This window comes from Hoplias malabaricus, chromosome 15, assembly GCF_029633855.1.
Source record: "Hoplias malabaricus isolate fHopMal1 chromosome 15, fHopMal1.hap1, whole genome shotgun sequence".
Lineage (NCBI taxonomy): Eukaryota > Metazoa > Chordata > Actinopteri > Characiformes > Erythrinidae > Hoplias > Hoplias malabaricus.
The window spans coordinates 28,327,090-28,345,972 of NC_089814.1; the positions used below are offsets into that span (position 1 = coordinate 28,327,090).

The 18,883-nt window shown below is 35.7% G+C and overlaps 1 protein-coding gene across 5 annotated transcripts in view; it reads left to right on the top strand.

The window, feature by feature from the left end:
* Positions 1-3,666: 3,666 nt before the first annotated feature.
* The window catches only part of tcf7 (transcription factor 7), a 55,383-nt gene continuing 40,166 nt past the window's right edge, over positions 3,667-18,883 (top strand). For 3 of the 5 annotated variants that reach the window (XM_066645873.1, XM_066645869.1, XM_066645871.1), the window contains exons 1-3: positions 3,667-3,995; positions 4,174-4,243; positions 5,192-5,298. In XM_066645873.1, coding sequence (XP_066501970.1) covers positions 3,813-3,995; positions 4,174-4,243; positions 5,192-5,298 — 360 coding nt within the window. In that variant the 5' untranslated portion in view covers positions 3,667-3,812. The remainder of the gene's footprint in view (positions 3,996-4,173; positions 4,244-5,191; positions 5,299-18,883) is intronic. The other 2 variants (XM_066645870.1, XM_066645872.1) reach the window with 2 other exon arrangements.

Sequence of the window (18,883 nt, forward strand, 5' to 3'; positions counted from 1 at the left end):
AAAATATATTAAATGAAATATAAAAGTGCTAAAATAAAAAATAAATAAATAAATAAATAAATAAATTCTTCTTCAGTTTGAAGAGAGGACAGCGGCATAGTGCTGCAGAGTATTTAGCATTTCTGTTTTTTATTTGATGAAATCACCTAACGTGTTAATGTAAGGAATTTATCTCTAGTTATAATTATTATCATATTATTACTGTATGATGACATTCATCCTGAAAGCACTACTGGGTCAATGAATATCCATTACAGATAGCATAAATAAATGTTTGCTAGATTAAATGATACTATCAAGCAATGTAAATCTTACAATAAAAAACGTAAGTGTATCAAACTAAATTTAATAAGAACACACCTTTATTCTATCAAGCAGAGACAAGTGAGCTTTTTATTATTATTTTTTTACCTCCACTTGTATCTCAAATTAATGCTGTCGTTACCCTACTCTTATTGATTTTTTGAACATATTATCTCCAAAGCAGATTGACAAGCACTCATCTCCATGTAAGGTAACCATGGCAGATAAGAGGTCTGTAACAGTAAAGGAATAACTGTGAATGTCTCTGAAAAAAATATACACTACGGAATTGCACACATACACACACTTGCAGATAAACTGCTGTTTCCACTGAGGTAACCTGCACCACTGCAACACAGCGGCACAAGCGTGTTGATTTGATCTTGCATGTCTTTAAATAGAAGCCACGCTTTGGCTTGCAGACAGAGAAAAAAGATTACACTGTTTTATTACACGTTTATGCGAGTGTGTATATGTCTGTGTGTTGTTTGTGTATTTAGTGCATAAGCAGTGAGGAGTGAATGGCTTGGCTTCAACATCAAAGGCCCAGTAAGACTTTGCATTAACGAGGCTCTTTGTTTCCTGCCACACCGATTACAACAGGTCTCTCCCAGGCACTGACCGCACTACACAGTCTACAGATCCTCATGTTCATGGCCTTGTTTTATTCTAGCAAACAAAGAGCAAATGTGGGTTTATTATTTAAACCATCAAGTCAGTGGAAAGCAAAAGCAAAAAGGAGTGTGTCATAGAACACATTCATATTGTTACTTGACAGATAATCAATTTATTGGAATGACAGACTGCATTTTGGAAAAAAAGCAACATAATTACAATTTTCTTTATATTAAAAAAATTGATTATATAAATCAGTAGCTAGGAGTTGGGAAGGGAACATTTCAGTACTAGGAAAACATGTTAGACCATTCAGTACCATAGTCGACACAGTGGTATTGTTTGTTTAACACTGTTTGATGTGTCACTAGTTTTCTTTTTTGCCTCAAAGTGTGTGTAGTCATGAGAGAGGATGAAGCAGCTGCTTGGCTTTGGTCTGTATACTTTCATCACTCCAAAAATGAACTCTACTCATTGCAGAATGCCATGAATCCCAAAGAATCCCAAAGAAAAAGTTGTTCAGCTTCTGTCACAATGTCAACTACATGCCGTCTGAATTAATATAAAGCATTATGTTACCACTTAACTGTCTGTGAAAGATCCTGTGAGACAAAGGTTAAATTACTGTATCAGTCTAAAGTATGTGCTCTGGCATCAGTCTTTAAAAAAAGCATACATTTACACTAGTTTTGAAGATTAAATTCAAAACATCATCCTTTAGTGTTGATAATCAGTGACATATTTTAATTGTTTTAGGAAAATGCCATTGGAAGGAAAATATGGAAGTATGAACAGAAGAAATCTTCCTAAGTGTGTTGTATATTTTGCTAGATACTGTGCAGGAAAACAAGTCTCATTGGTTGGAAGGAATGACCAATAAAAAGCACACAAGTGGCTTGAGTTAAATTGTGTTCCCTTGGATGTGGGTTGACCTCAGCAAAAGGATATGATTTAATTAGTTTCATGCTTTAATGTGCCTGGAGTTTATTTAGAACTTTTCTGTCAGTATATAATTTTAAGGAACTTCAATTTATCCTGTAAACCTTCAAAGCATTTGCAAAAGAATTGTTGCTCTGTATAACTATGGAATATGTTTTGGTAGGAAACACTTTTTGTGTTATCCAAATATCTAACAACAGTTACATAATAATCAATTTACATTTTTGTTTCTTATGTATTGACAGTTTGTATATTTTTCCCAAAATGAGTAAAAGAATGCCACAAAAGGGTATCAAAATAGCACCTAGAGCTTCTTGTCTTTTGTGCAGTAAAATAATTGTTGTTAGTTATAGACTTTCTTTACTGTTATATTCATTATTTCCAAACAGATTCTCTGCAAAAAAAAAAAATGTAAATCCATTTATTTATTTAGTAAATATATTTAATAAAGACATTATCAAAATACATTTATTTCTTTAACCACCAAACACAATGAAAACTTATTGTTTTATAAAGCTTGTTTACATATGAGGTACTACTAAACAATTTCTATTTTCCCTAACTATAGGACAGGACAGACTGATACATTTTACAGAGCAATTCATATCTAGACTTACAATGATTTGATAAAAGCTGAAGATAAATAATCAGAGGGCAAAAAGTTGAGTAATTCAAAACACAAGCTGGCCAACTTGAAACTGGCTACCAAACATGGAAAAACAGAATGAATCAAGTCTGAGAACCACAAAAAGGAGGAGAAAAAGAGCAGAACATCTATACCATCTGGTACTCCATGGGCTCCTCTGGAAAGCAAAATTGTAAAAACTCATTAAGAAATCATGAGGTAAATGATGTAGAAAAACTGGATATGTGAAAAACAGCTGTCTATGTTTAATCAACGTAAATAAACAAGGTCTCATTTATAATTTAGATTTGCATGCATTACACTCCTCATTTTTAATCTTTTTATTAATATGCATGGAAGATATTGTATAAATATGCAGCCTTATGCAAATATTAGGCATAATTTGTGTTTGCATTTAATTCTAACTCCCAGATGTGTTTCGTTATTTTCATTCAGGGCAGTAGATTACCTCAAATATTAAGACACAGCATGGGAGAGTATAAATATTTTTCAATTAAAATTCCATGGAACTAAAGCTAAACTCAAATCCGTCAGTTAATCAACACCAAAGGGTTGTCTACGTGTTTTGCAAAAGTTTAGAATTCGCTTTCCAGAAGGTTGTGTGTGTGTGTGTGTGTGTGAGTGTGTGTGTCTGTGCGTGAGGCCTGGGTTTTTCTTTTAATTTTTATTACTTTTATTTTTCACAAAATGTTAATTTTGTTGCGTGTTTTAAAATCATAAACAGATTAGATTTCTTTAATTCATAAGTGTTTGCCACTAAGATGTGTCTAAAGTATCTTTACTAACTCGTGTTTATTTACCAGAAGTGTACGGAGGGATTAAGGGAGCATATTCGCTTTCGAAGTTAACTGCTGATCTAAAATGACCGTGGAATTTGCAGGCAGTCCCTCTGATGTCCGTGTATATTCTCTGTTGAGTGCTGAACTGAATGAGAACACACACTTTCACACGCACGCGCACACACGCAAAAAGACGCAGCAGTGGGCTGGAGGCATGAGTTGGTTCTGTCTCTTTAAGAACCCTTCACTGAAAACACGCTCAACCCCCAACGAGTTACTGGAGCTGTCAATCAGCGGTCGGCGCTCTTTGATCTTCGTACTACTGGCCTGCTCCGGTGCTCAAAAGCACTATTTGTTGCTGCCGGGCTCCATTACTTTCAAGTTGCAGAGGTCCTCCTTAGCACAACAACTTTTTTCACCCCCTCATACATTGGAACCGCGTGAGCTCTTAAAGAAGTAGAACAAGAAAGTTTTCTTGGTTTTGTCACAGGAAACAGGCAGCGTTTTAATTTTTTTCTTTCAAACCTAAAATGCCGCAACTCAATAGCGGAGGGGGAGATGATCTCGGTGCCAACGATGAAATGATTTCCTTCAAAGACGAAGGTGAGCAAGACGAGAAAATACAAGAAAACGCCTTTACAGAGGGAGACCTGGCGGACCTCAAGTCGTCTCTGGTGAATGAATCGGAGATAAACCAAAACTCAAACGCAGCGGTAGGTATTCCAGCTGAGCGAACCCCACGTTTTAGAGTTTCTCTACGGTCTGTGGTGTGCTCCGTGTTTTTTTCCCTTTTCATTGATGTTTGTGCGTTTTTGCATTTTTTCTTTAGCTGAAGAGTCCCACTGTATCAAAGTAACAATTTTTTTCTGGCATTCCTCTGAACACATGCAGGTGGTCAGAAGGGGACAACAAGATGAACAGAGGGTTTACTCAGATAAACACCGGGATCACCTCGACGATGGTAAATCTTTCATTTTATTGTTGTGAGTGCTAAATATCAACCATTCTAGGTGAATAATTAAAGGTTAATAATTGAAGTGTATTAAAGATGTTACAACACCTATGCATCTTCGTCATGACGTTGTTTTATGTGTTGATATGACGTTGTCTAACTTTTTCGGGGGAAAACCGAAAAGGCTTGCCAGTCAAATCGCGTCATCATTTACTTAGTTTACTGTTTTTATCACTACACAAAAAGAAAGTCCATCTAACGTAATGCTTCCATATACGTAAATTTTCTTTTCAAGATATACAGTACTGTGATAAAATATAGGACAATAAAACTTAAAGAATTTAGACTACTAGAATTAAAAAAGAGAAAACAAACCGAATATGATTACATGAAGAGATTTGTTTGTATGATGATGTGTTTGTTTAACCTATTCAAATATTACAATAAGAAATACCAGGTTTATTTGAAGTTGTTCTCCAGCACCAGGTTTAGCTAATCCACCCTTCATATTGTTCAGTCAGGTGTGCCCCTTATGGAACATATTCGTGCAATGGCTGAGATATTCAAGAAATAATAATGAACCTTGCTCTAAAACCTTAGCACAAGATGTCAACAACATTTTTTACTTTTTAGCTTGTCTCACTTTGGATTTGTTCAAATGACTTGCATTTTCTACAAGTAAATAACATACTGCCAAGATAAATGTCTTTCAGTAATGTGTGTACACATCTTATAATTTGCACTAGTATTGTACTCTTCATGTGATATTATGCAAATACGGAGCAATTTATGAACATCATACATGTTTTTGTGACTTTGGTGTAAACAGAAAGTAAATTTACAGGACATCTGTGATTTACCTTGTTATTTCTTTACAACTATTTTGAAATAAATCACTGCAGCATCTCCTAAAATCAAAAGGGAAGACTTTCAGACTTTTATCTCTTTTTCTCTTAGTCCCAAAACATCAAGATGGAGGAATGTACAAAGCACCAGCCTACCCTGGATACCCGTTTCTGATGTTGCCAGACCCTTACCTTCCCAGTGGCCCAGTATCACCATCTGTAAGATCTTTTTATCCCTCACACTGATATGTTATGCAAAGTTATATTTAAATGAAGATCACTAGCCAACCAGGGACATGTTTACCTCAACATCTTAGATTATAATATATACTTTTAAGAGGTTTTTTTTCATTAATCAGATTAATTTGGCGAGTTTTACATGATATTATTTGAAAACATTCTATTATAGTAAATTCATTTCCCAGGAGTGGAAGGAAAACAATCATTCATGGCTGATGTGCCCTTGAGCAAGGCACCTAACCCCGAAACTACCTCCCAGGCACCAGGGTGTTTGGCAGCCTGCTGCTCTGATTTTGTGTGTGTTCTCTGTGCGTAGTGTTTGAAGAATTGCTCACTAGTGAACAGTTTACCTAAAGAGATTAATAAATGTGATTCTTCTTCAGATGGTACAACAGCAGTAAAATGATATCTTTAGTAAGAACAAAAAGACACAGAATACCACTGTGTCTTAATTATTATATATGAGTCATATTGTGTATTATTAGGGAAATATTAACCGTTAACAGTCCTTGTTTTTACTGTACTTTTTTGTGTGTGTGCGTTTATGTAGCCTTTTTCATATGTGTATAGTGGGATGTACTTGCACAAACATGATAGAAACTCCGAAGTACAGATTGTGTCCCGCGTAGTTGTGTCATGTTTAGTTTGACGTACACTGCAAGTGCTTGTACAAGCCCAAGATAAAGTACATTTCCTTCAGAACATCTGTAGTGATTGGCATGTGTCTTGCAATAAATCTATTCTAGGCAAATTTGCTGGTAATTATATAATTATATAATGAGGTAATGTAGAGAATGTGTAAAATTGACAAACCATATTGAATATTGTTATCAGAATTTAACTACGATTATCCATTTATCTGAGACCAGTAAAAATCTGTCTTTACCTGAGACCAATAAAACTCACGATCAAGCCTCAGATTTTTATTATAGTGGTGTATTGGCATATCAAATATTGGGTCTTCTTAAGAAATAGCATGTAAGTAGCTCAGAAGTCTAAAGTATTTTTGTTTCTCACAATATTTACACATACAGTACATATTACATACATTATACATACAACCATATTAAAACAGTAACTCTAAATAGAAAAAAAATCTTCTAAAATTTAATGTCTAAATGCATTAAAACTGGAAGAAAACTTCAGAGTCATATTAATCAAGACATGAAAGGAAGTTAACTTGCTAAATCTCAGACTGACATAACTTTTTCCATTTTAAATTTTATGCATGCCATATAGCATCAATATTAAGCTAGTACCTACAGTTATTAACTAACCTTAATAGTTTTTTCTGGTTTTAATATCAGGTATACCCCATGCAGTGTCCCTATTACTTGCCATGTTTGTTTTATAATTGTTGATAGATTACTTTGAGGCTGACGACACAAACGTCTTCATTTGAACTTTTTGAATGCAAAGTTCATTTGACAATTTATATGTTTAATGAGCAAAAAACAGTAATCAAAAACAAAAAAAATATCTGAACTCTGATTCAGAAGTACTGATTATTTTTTGGATTAATGTTTGTTTACTGAATCAGAACTTCCTTTTGCAAAAACTTTACCATCCTACCTGACACAAAACAGGAAAAGTCACACTAAAATATAAAAATGTGCTTTTTATTAATTAAGGAGTTGTTTCACTATGTAAAAATGATACCAACAAAAAAGTAACATGATATTGCTTGATTTGTTAGAATTATTCTTAGGCTTTTTTTCCTCTGTCCCAGGTGAGTTCTAAAACTAAAAGCTGTTGAGCTATCAATTTTTGATGGCACATAGTGAACTTTAAGGATTAGCAGAGGGGATTTGTTTTGAATGGAGATCAGCAAAGCTGACCCAGTGGCTGTATAAGAGCAAGAATGCCCTAGAGTCTGACATTTGAGTTGTCATTTCTCTGTCATATATCCCTCCAGTTTACAGATTACAATCCTGCAAAATGACTGCAAATAGATAATCCAAATCCTGATTACAATATGTGTGATGTTTTGTTTGTCTGTATTTCAGAATTGACTAATATTGGAAGATGTACAGTATGGTTTGCAAGAGATGCCTCTTTGGCTCTAATACAGAATGATTTATACACTAAGCTGTAGCTTCTCTTTTGTAATAGGGAGAGAACGTTCTCATCATTGTCATGCAGAAAATGGGATTATCTTGATTTTACTAGGATTACTTGGGGATGCCTGTTTTATTTATGTATTTACTTCAAAACTATTCAAGTTGTACTTGTCCTTCCCCAGCATAGAGGATTTATTACTTATAAAACTGCGGATTTTTCATCCCTAAACTGTATTTCCTTGTTTTGCATGATGGAGCTGTGTTGCCTCTAGCTTGTTTAAGCAACCTTTATTTTCTGTGTGAACAATAGGAGCAACATTGGCTTAGACACTATAATCCATACATACAAGCTGTGGGCATTTGCTTCATGCTTCTGACAGACAGTGATAAGGAGCGGGCACAGGATTACCCTTCACTTTAAGAAAAGCGCTTTTGCAACCTCTGGGTAAACTGTTTTTGCCAGTGATTTAGTCATGACAGACAATGTAGTTCTTTATTGTCACACAAAACTCTAGAGTAGAGAATTGTGGCACTTTAAAGTGCATGAAATTGGCCAGCAGTGTCTTCAGAGTTATTTCAATGACATAGAAGGCTCCATTTCACATCTGTAATCCAGTTGTCCAGTAGAAGATGATGATATTGGTCTAGTTATGAGGTACTCTCTTTGTGGCCTGAACAAAAAGTTAGTTCACACATTGAAAAGGACCAAAGGAAATGACAACTTTGGATGACTGTATAGAACCCTATAAAGGTGAAGTTATTTGCACATTGAGAAATTCATTTTATGTGTGGCATTTCTCCAGTTTTTAATACATTTAGATGTAAGTTCTGAGGTATTTGTTGTATCAAAAGGAGACGGAAATTGTGAAGAAATAGGAATAGCAGAAGGAAAGGCTAAATGTGAGTATATTTTATGTGGGAAAGTATAGATTTGTAACTGGTAAGTAAATATTTCCTTGTTGTTGAAAAAAAAATGGTCCCAAATTGGTTAAGAAAAGCCTTTTATTGACCAATATGTGTGGGAGGTGAATATTTGTAAGTTATTAGAAAATATAATTTAGATATTCCACTGGCACCACTTTGGTGAGTCTACATACATGGGGTGGTACATGGCACCTAGGTGATTCATTTACAAAGACTGGCCAACATAAAGGGAGCTGAATTGCTCTTGTTTACAAAGGCATGCTGGAGGACCCATCCAAGCACAGCTGCTGAATTCTCAGGGAACAGTTAATAAACTACAGGAAGATGATCATTGAGGGGGAGGGTGGTAAGTGAGCAGGCCTAGTCATGCAAATATGCCTACATTTGGTGATTGTCCACAGGATCTAGAGAGTAAAGTTGCTCAGGAACATGGATTAACAGTGTAATTGTTTGCAGCAGGATATGACAAGGGCTTTCCAAGCAGTTCTTGATAAACCACATAGAATAAGGGTGTGGTCACTGCTGAGTTTTCCTGTTTAAAGTGGTTAGATTAGTTTCATTTTGCCCCAAACTTGTGTCTAGCAGTCCAGAGATTTGTAATCCTGTTATGTTTCATCTCTATGTGTTCTTTTCTTAGCTACTGTATCTTCTGCCATCAAGACATTCACTGAGTTAGTCAGTGTGCATATTTATGAAAATGCCGTAAAAATGAAAGAAAATCCCCTACCTCAAGGTAACCATGACTCCCTAACCATAAATCATTTATGTCAGCAAAAGTCTGATCAGTGACACATTTATAATCCTCAAAGCATATGTTTCTTGCCTTTTGAATGAAACCAAATACCTGAAAATGGCAATATATGACTATTCAAAGGTGTTCTGAGTCACAGCACTATTTTTTGCAACCAGGGGCAGCCGTGGCCTTGAGGTTAGAGAAGCAAGTTTAAGGCTGGAGGGTCGGTGGTTACATTTCTGGGACCAGCAAGGAAAAATTAATTCACGGTTGAAGTGCCCTTGAGCAATACATCTAACCCCCAAAACTGCTCCCTGGGCACAGAGGTGGTTGGCAACCCCCTGTTCCGGTAGTGTGTGTGTTCACTGCACCCAGTGTTTGTGAATAATTGCTCACTAGTGTGTGTTTGTGTATTCACTGCCACAGATGTTTCAAATGCAAGGAAGCAATTTCCCTAAGGGAATCAATGAAGGTGTTTCTTCTTCATCTTCATATGTGGGGCTGGCTTGCTATCTGCTTCTAATCCCAAATATGAAGGGGATGCCACTGAAGAAGACATAAAAGCTGCAACATCGTTATATTGTTGTCACATAAGTGTGTTCAAGTACCCAGTACCCTATTTATTAGTTATAACAGAGAGATTACTGTAGAAACACATCACATGTTAAAGATGGGGGTGGATGGTTTAGGCAAGGAAAGGAGAAGGGGATGAGAAAGTGTTGTTTATACCTGTGATGGTTAGCCAGGTTATATTTATCTTCTTTACTGTTATCACACCAGCTTTGAGTAACAGATTGTGTCTGAACATGTTTTTTCCACAGTTAATAGTGGAAAGCATAGCAAAATGGAAGACTGCATTCTTATTCACTGTTTTATTTTAATGCTAATATGATTGTTGTCCTAAAAATCTGTACTCTGTATTCTTTTGAACTTAGCATTTTATGTTGTTGAATATTTCATGATTAGTTGACCAATTGAAATGGTCGGTTACATTTTTTCATGTCTTTACATTCGGAGTTCAGAATATTTAGTCGTTTTTTCAAATACTAGTATTTGAATATAAATGCTTTTTCATTTGATGGCAGCTAAAAATAAATTTCCATATTGAGCCCTCTAGACAGGTGGATACTGTAGGTGTTTTGCTGTGGTAGTTTTTTTTTTTTGTTATTATTAAAGTGCTGCTCAGGGTGGCCTTTGAAAAAAGGTAATCATGCTATATGACAGAGAAGAGACAATTGTAAATTCACTATAAAGAAAAGTACATAATATATTATGAGAGTTTACCAAGACTCGTTCTTGAGATGTTTTCAAATGTTTACTACATTTGTTGACATGTTTACCCACCACATCTTATGCAAATGACTGTGGCAGATGGAAATTGAGGCTTTTTAGGTCTTTTATCTGATCTCTAAGTCCTGCTTGCTTTGGTCCATCATCATTTACCACATAATTTTTACTGCTTGTGTTAAGAATCACTTATAACTTTCATGTCCCTCTCTTTAGTTTGACAGTGCTCATTAGATGGAATTTCATACTATCACATGTATGGTGTGTCCTTATTGTTTGTCCATTATAATGATATTTTAGCCACCCACTATGTGGTCCACATATGTATAACTATAAACCCCTTTCATTAAGCATGTTTGATGCTTGTCTGTAGTTATTCCTGAAGTCATCATTGAATGTTATATCATCTGTTTTAATATCTTGTAAACAGTACAATTTTTCACAAGCCATTATACACACCTCCTAAGTAGTAAAAAGTCTCATGTACTGACACAACAATATATATATATATATATATATATATATATAAAACACACACACTACGTTCTGCTGGATATGTTACTCTTCCATTCTATTCCATTCTAGTCCTGTGTTAACACATGAAATGTAAGCTTACTCTCTGCGTGCCCATGTGCACCTCCATATGTGCATGAGCAAGGCTCCTGGGTGCAGATCCAGCCGTGGCTGTCAGCTAGGCCTTTTGGGTAGATGGGTATCAGATGGGAGTGGGATTAGGCTGCTGTGATCACACCCACATGGGCCTGCCCTATGTGGCTGGGGAGGCTCCAGTGGGTCTGGGCCTGCACTAATTCGGGGTGTGGGTGGCATTGGCTGACCCCAGCAGCGGGAAGTGGGACAACTTTTCCATATGTCCCATGGAGAACTCTTATGTTCTTTTTTTTTTTCTTCTTCATCCTTTTTAAATTCAGAAGCGTTAAGCAAAAAGTCATATATTGAAGATAATTGCTAAAGGAATGATAATTTTGTGAATTTGGTTAAAATGTTATTTGCTCTATATTTTAGCTTTTTATTTGTACTATCGCACAGTATTTTTGGACAGAAATTGTTGTATATTTGTATCTGTTCTTGGCTTGATAGATTACAGAGATTTTTCAGTCTGATCCTACACAAGCTTGTCACCAGCTAAAAGATTATGAATCTTGGCTAAATCTGAAATCATTTGCAAGTGCATAAATAGTGGTTTATCTCAATCCAGTAGTATAAACAAACTGGTCTCCAGATAAAGCCACAAAACAAAGACCATGATTTTCATGTTGTGCTTGTTTTTGTTCTTTCCATTACTGGCTCTAAGGTGGGGTTTCAGTGACTTGTAGACAGCATCCACATTGAAGCCCCTGAAATAAATAAAATAGATTTCACATTTAATAAACCTGCATTTTAGTCCACTTTTTAAATTTATACTCCCTGCCTATATGGCATGAAGTCATGAACTTTGATTTCATTAACTTAATTTAACTTAAATTAACTAATTTAACAACAGTTCAATTACTATGATCTATAAGTGCATATTACAATTTATATAACTGAACCATGATTGATTCAAAATGAATTTGAGTTGTTTGCAAATTATATAAAACATGATAGTATAGTGGGAAAGGTGATCAAAAGTGAAAGTAAACATTTATAGGTGCATATAGAAAATAGACAAGCAACTAATTCAAATAATTATATTCCAGGCTTCCTCAGTTTTCTCAGCTTAAATAGTGATGAATCCCTCTGAGTAACTTGTAAGTTATGGTAGGTGTGACATAGAGCCATTGCTTTGTTATCTTGTTGCAAGACAAACCCCAGATATTTAACATCTTTACACGTGCCTCCTTTTTACTTAATTTAAAATATTTTCTGTTTTATTATCTCTTTTACCAGAATTTGTAAGGGTATGTTTTTAGCCACTGTGCAGATTTGAGTGCATCTTCTTCATCTTAAAGGTAGCAGTGTTCAGGAGAAATGCTGAACATATAAGTATGGAATATTTTTGTCTGCATTAAGCAGGTTACTTTAGTAAACAATAAAGAAGTCTTCTAGGATGCAATCCGGCTGAAAATGTAATATTAGTGTGCCACCAAAAGTAATTCATTTAAAAAAGGGAAATCCCATTTCTGCTGCCTGCTCTCTTTCAAATGTTATGGAATGTGGTTGTCCATGTGGTTTTTGTACCCTTATGATCATGTGGGGCCAACTGGTAACCATTTTTGTACCATAAATATAGTTCTGCTTGTGGGATTGAGTACAGGTTTTTCGTAGATATCAAAAAATGCATGAATGTTCAAAAATAGCATCTAGTTTTTGATGGTGAGCTTGTTTGATGTGAGCTAATTTCATAAATACATCATATGAATTTACATTTGGAAATGTAAATAATTACATGTAAATATGTTCATTGAAGAGAAAAATGCAGCGAGAGGGTTGGCAGAGCAGCCAAATGGGGAAACCCCCAAAGCATTTTATTTGTATGCTAGATATCTGTTTGTGGGTTTAGTCTAGTGTTTCTAGCCAAAGAAACAAAGTGATTTTATGTTAGACTGATGTTTAAGTGAAATCTTGGTACTACTGTGTGTGTGTGTGTGTGTGTGTGTGTTTTCATTGCCATTCAGCTGTGATCAGCACACATATGCACAATCCATATATGAGCATTGTGGTAGCTGCGCAGCTGACATACATCTTACATCCTGTGTTCAGCGATATCAAGGCCAAGCCTTGCTGCTAGAGTAGAGTGAAGGTGAGATATAGTGTGGTTAGAGGAAGAGCAGTCAAGTTTTTGTATGTGTATGTGATTGTAAGTGTGAGTATGTATATCTCTGGATTAGTGCAACTGCACTGTGTACTTGTGGGAAGTTTGTCGAGGGAGAAGGCAAGCATTCTGTCTCTGCCTCTCACTCTTGGTCTTATCTGATAATGAAGGGAATGAGCATAGTGAGGGAGGCTGAGTGGTGGCGGAAGGGAGTCAGCAGTAAACACTGAGAAGTCTGTAACCACACAAGCACACCTGGCACACCTCACTTTGAACGACTTCAAACAGTCAGAGACAGTCTCATCTAAGCCTTTAACTGTTTCATAGCCATCCTCTCAAGGAACCCCTACATGCAACATTGGTCAATGTATATTATGTTTTAGATAATACATCATTGTACAGCCCACAATCATCATAAATAAATCTCTGACCAATCACAGTGTGCTGTGAGCATCTTGAACATTCACATTTCCAGATGAATATTTTATTGGGTGCTTTGGTTAGGCATTGGGACATTTTCAGAAGGAAATCCTCAGTGATGTTCATCAAGTATATACCTCTCTTTAAAGCTAAGGATTTGAAGAAATATATGTTGGATACGTTTTGGATAACACTCAAGGTTTCAAAATCAAAATTCATTCATCCATTATCTGTAACCGCACAGGATTGTGGTGTGTCTGGAGCCTACATGGAATCACTGGGCAGAAGATGGGAACACACCCTGGAAAGGGCACCAGTCTTAATATCAGGATTATTTTGGGGAAAAATTACTATCTCTAGGTTTTATGAATAATGGCATGTCATCAAATACACTAAAGCAAGTATGTAATTAAATTATTTTCTAGTTGAAAATAAACTAGTTAAATAAGGCTGGTATTTTTTCTGGTATTTTCATATTCTAAAAGCTAGATATTTAGTTCCTAATGCTAAAATATCATTTTACAATCCAATTTATACATTCATGTTGCTAGATTCCAAACAGAAAAACATATGAATAAGTGGAAAGCAGCAACAGAGCATAAACTCTTCACCCAAGATGATAGGCTGCAGATGGCCCAAAACAAACGGATGATGTCTGTTTGACTGGCCATCATCCAACTAGGCAGAGGGGCTATTGCTCTTGCTCTATTTTTTTTATGGGTGCTTCGCTTCATCTGCCTACAAAATATAAGTGAGATTTACAACATCAGTATGAAGAAGAATGAGCTCATAGTCTTCTCTGTGGTCAAAGCCTCAAAGAAAACAGCCTAACATCAGCCTTGTCCTCTCCCAGGGCTTTCACTCTTATGTATCAGCATAAAAACATTTGTCATAAACTCAGCCCCATTTAAAAGGAAGGTTAATTTGACTTTCCAATATTTTCCACTCCACTCATTATTAATGAATTTAAAATCAGATGTTGTCTGATTTTAACTGAATAAACATTAATGGGACAGTATTTGTTTTTGCCCATTTTTGATTAAAAAAATCAAGCATGTCAAGGGATAGAAATGTAACTTGTTTCCACCAGGTTTGTATTACATATAAAGAAATGTTTGGAACATGGAACATGGAATATATTTTGGTGCAACATGTAATAATAGTGGACAATCACTTGTACCAGACTCCATATCTTGGACTTTTTTAGTTATTTTAATACATACAAAATGAGACGTTCACACAATCTAAAGAACAGCTTTCAAATAGTGTTACAAAAACTAAAAAAAGAATGAAATTATTTCAGAAACTTTTATCATTTATATTAAGTTCTCCTCTTATTATTCCATTTGAAAAATATTGGATTTACTGTATTTTTAGCTCCTGCATGATTAAAGACTTTTAAAAACAAATCGTGTACAGGCACCCACTTCTCAGAATTTTGCCATTCTGCAGCTGAAGATAGTTATAGAGTTAGTGGAGATATGGGGTAGGATGAAATGCATTTTGTTGAATGTCTCTGATTGTACAGGTCTGTACTATGATTGGGTTTGTGTGAGTACAGTCTTGTGGTTTACCATGGAAAACAGAGAGCTGGCAAGAGTCTGCATGTTACCTGAGAAACAAAGCAACCCTGTTATCAGAGGTAGCAAAATGGAAAGTTTATACCTCCCTACCACAGTTTTTCCAGCACTCTCACCTGGGCTTTTGTTCCATCACAGTACAACAGTTTTTTTCACAGTGATGTACCTGTAGCTGAGGGAAGTTATACCTTCAACAACAAATTTGGTTTTCTAGGTTTGGAGTTTTAAAAGTTTTAATAGATCCTTAGTTGTCAATAGTAGCTTCCAGATGAAAACTGGAACAGCATAATCTCAGATGGAAACCAGCAATCACCACAGCACTTTAATTAGTACCAGTCAGGCATTAGAAATATAGAGGTTTGTCAAACTGATGACTTGTTTTAATAAATGTTATTAATGTTAATATTATATACATATTATTATTATATTATTATATTACATATTATATATTATTATATATATATAAAGCATTGTTTCAATTAAAATAAATGCAGTCAAGTTAAAAAACTGTGAACACTGCAAATAACAGGTATTTAGGTAAGAACAGGCCTACCTTAACTTTGAGTAAAGTATTGCATGTTTTTAACATGGTGATATAGGAGAAACCACTGCAACAACAACAACAAAACAATGTAGTTATATTTACTGTAAATTTAACAATAGATAAATGAAATTTGATATATATATAGAACAAACACTGATATAAATAGAATGAACGTTGATATATACAGGGGTTGGACAATGAACCTGAAACACCTGGTTTTAGACCACAATAATTTATTAGTATGGTGTAGGGCCTCCTTTTGCGGCCAATACAGTGTCAATTCGTCTTGTGAATGACATATACAAGTCCTGCACAGTGGTCAGAGGGATTTTAAGCCATTCTTCTTGCAGAATAGTGGCCAGGTCACTACATGATGCTGGTGGAGGAAAAGATTTCCTGATTCGCTCCTCCAAAACATCCCAAAGTGGCTCAATAATATTTAGATCTGGTGACTGTGCAGGCCATGGGAGATGTTCCACTTTACTTTCATGTTCATCAAACCAATCTTTCACCAGTCTTGCTGTGTGTATTGGTGCATTGTCGTCCTGATACACGGCACCGCCTTCAGGATACAATGTTTGAACCATCGTATGCGCATGGTCTTACTGGTGCAATGTGCAATGAATGAAGATTGGCCACCAGGCTGGTCAAATTTAGCCATGAAATCTCCCACACTAAAATAACAGGTGTTATGTATGTAGAATGTAGAATGAACCCTGTATGTAGAATGAACATTGATATATATAGAATGAACACTGATTTATATAGAATAAACTTTGATATATATAGAATGAACTTTGATATACAGGGGTTAGACAATGAAACTGAAACACCTGTCATACAAGTCATATATTATTAAAATTATGACATGTTGTTATATATGTAAAAGCTAAATGGTGTTGAATATTTACACATTATGTTCTAAAACATGAATAGCACCCTCAAGATGTCAGTGCACTCAAATTTTATTGGGCAGTAGGTGGTCCCTGCTTTAAGAGCGACCTCCACTGATAAAAGGCCATTTAAGGGCCATTCTGTAGCTGCAAGGCAGAAAGAGAGAAAGAAAAGTACTGGCAAGAAAGGAACTGATCTTAGAATTTTGGCTCTGGAATGCTGCTATAAGGAGCTGAGAGTGGCAGAGGCAAAAATGGTATCTAGGGTTGAAACAAGGCCATCAGCAGTTTGCCCCTTCCGGGGTAGCAGAGCACCCATAACCCATATTTACATTACAGATCATTGGCAAACAGTTTGCCCAACCACAGGACAAATAAGATCTATTGTTCAGAAGGGAATATAATGAGACACAGAGCATTCAATTTGCTCATAAAGCTTTTGTGAGCAGACGCCCATCCTCATGAGCACTATTTTCAGGTTTGGTAGAACGAGCACAAGGACCCTGGCAATTTATTTTAGGGTGAAAATTATATGGTGAAGTGGCTTTGCTGTGTTATTTGCACAAATGATCAATTGCTGAATACCAACCTCTGAAAGACAGCTTGCCCACAACTGCAAAAACCATTTTCCCTTGAGAAATGTCAGCAAGAAGCCTTCAAAAAAGACTTATCAAGCAAAATGAAAAAAAATTCTCAGCATGTCCATGTTAATCAATACCTATATATATAACGGATTATACTTAATAAGTAATTGTTAACGTAAGCCATAGTGTGGCTACTAGAATTGGTTATATTTCAATTAACCTTTTCTGCCGAATTTGACAAATATTTATGTAGTCAAAGTTTAATTCAAATCAAGAAAAATAGACATAACCCAACCAAAACTTTCCATTCAATACATTATAAATTCATTTTTTAAGAAATTAATTACTTTAAAAAGCAATTATTAAAACAAAAAAATAAATGTATAAAATAAAATCATATTGTGGCAAAATTTACACAGACCAGTGAAATAATTATGACCATGTGGTTTCTATATACATTGTCCATTCTCTCAGCTCCACTGATCATACAGGAGCATATTGTATCTAAAATCACAGAGTATTCCATTTGTTGCTCTGCAAGCTTTGTTTGCCCTCTTTCTCACCCTGGTTTTCTGTGGTCAGGGCACCAACAAAACACGCAGCAGGTAGTATTTGCCGGTAGATCATTCCCAGCACTTCAGTGACATCAACGTTATGATGGATCAGACACAACAATTCTGTCGGAGTTTTTAACCACTACCGATGTATTGGCAGCCAAAAATATCCAGCCAACAGTCTGGGCCTAATCTACTCATACAAATGCCCCTCACACCAACACATCATCACCACATCAGTGTCAAAGCAGCACTGAGAATGATCCACCAACCCAGATAATACTGTGATAATTCTGTGGTGGTAGTGTGAAGGTTCTAAACACTGATGAACAAAGAAAAGGTGCAGACAAAGTATGCAGAGCAACAGATGGATTATAGTGTGTTATAGCAGCACTACAGAGTGCTCACTTTTTATAAGGTAAAATAATAGGCGATATTTAATCTATTGCTGACAAAATTAATGTGAATTAATCATTTACCACATTTGGTTATAACTTCCTTCCATTATAGAGGCCGATGATGTATAAGCAGTTTTTATATATATCCATGTATACACAACAACACTAGTGCAGTGTTTAGGCGGTTTCATTCAGGATTCTTTTATTATGTTCTCTAAGAAGGGACAATGAGATAAATCGTGATTAATTGCAGCAAATTGTGCAATAATTTTTTTAGTCTATCAACAACTTTCATTTAATCCTAACTAAACTGTTACATAAACTATTCAGATATAGAGCTCAGTAGCCGGCTGTTAATTCTACCACTACTACTTTGGCATGGGCTTGACTTGATGCAACTCGCCTCGACATGCTTTTCCCTGGTCACTTTTCCAGTAACACAGCTCCCCAACCATATGTAACTGGTGACTGACAATACATAATGTATAATTCACTGTGTAATTAAATAAATATTAACTCTCTGCTTCTGTGAGATAACTGCACACCTGTATGTGAAACTGCATATTGCTACATAATATGAACCATGTCGCTGTACACCACTAAATCCCCTTCATCCATAACATGAAAGCATTGAAGTAAACCACACAAGATGAGGCTCTCCATGGCATTTTGAAGTCCATGAGATGAAAGGAAGAGTCTGAACATCAAATCAATACTCCTGTCATGTACATGTACAGGAGATTAAAGAGAAAAGAAGCTAGCTCCAGTGTGCTAATAGCATACAAGGGAACCAAATAGAAAGGGCTTTAATTGATATGAGGAGGAGAGGGAAGAA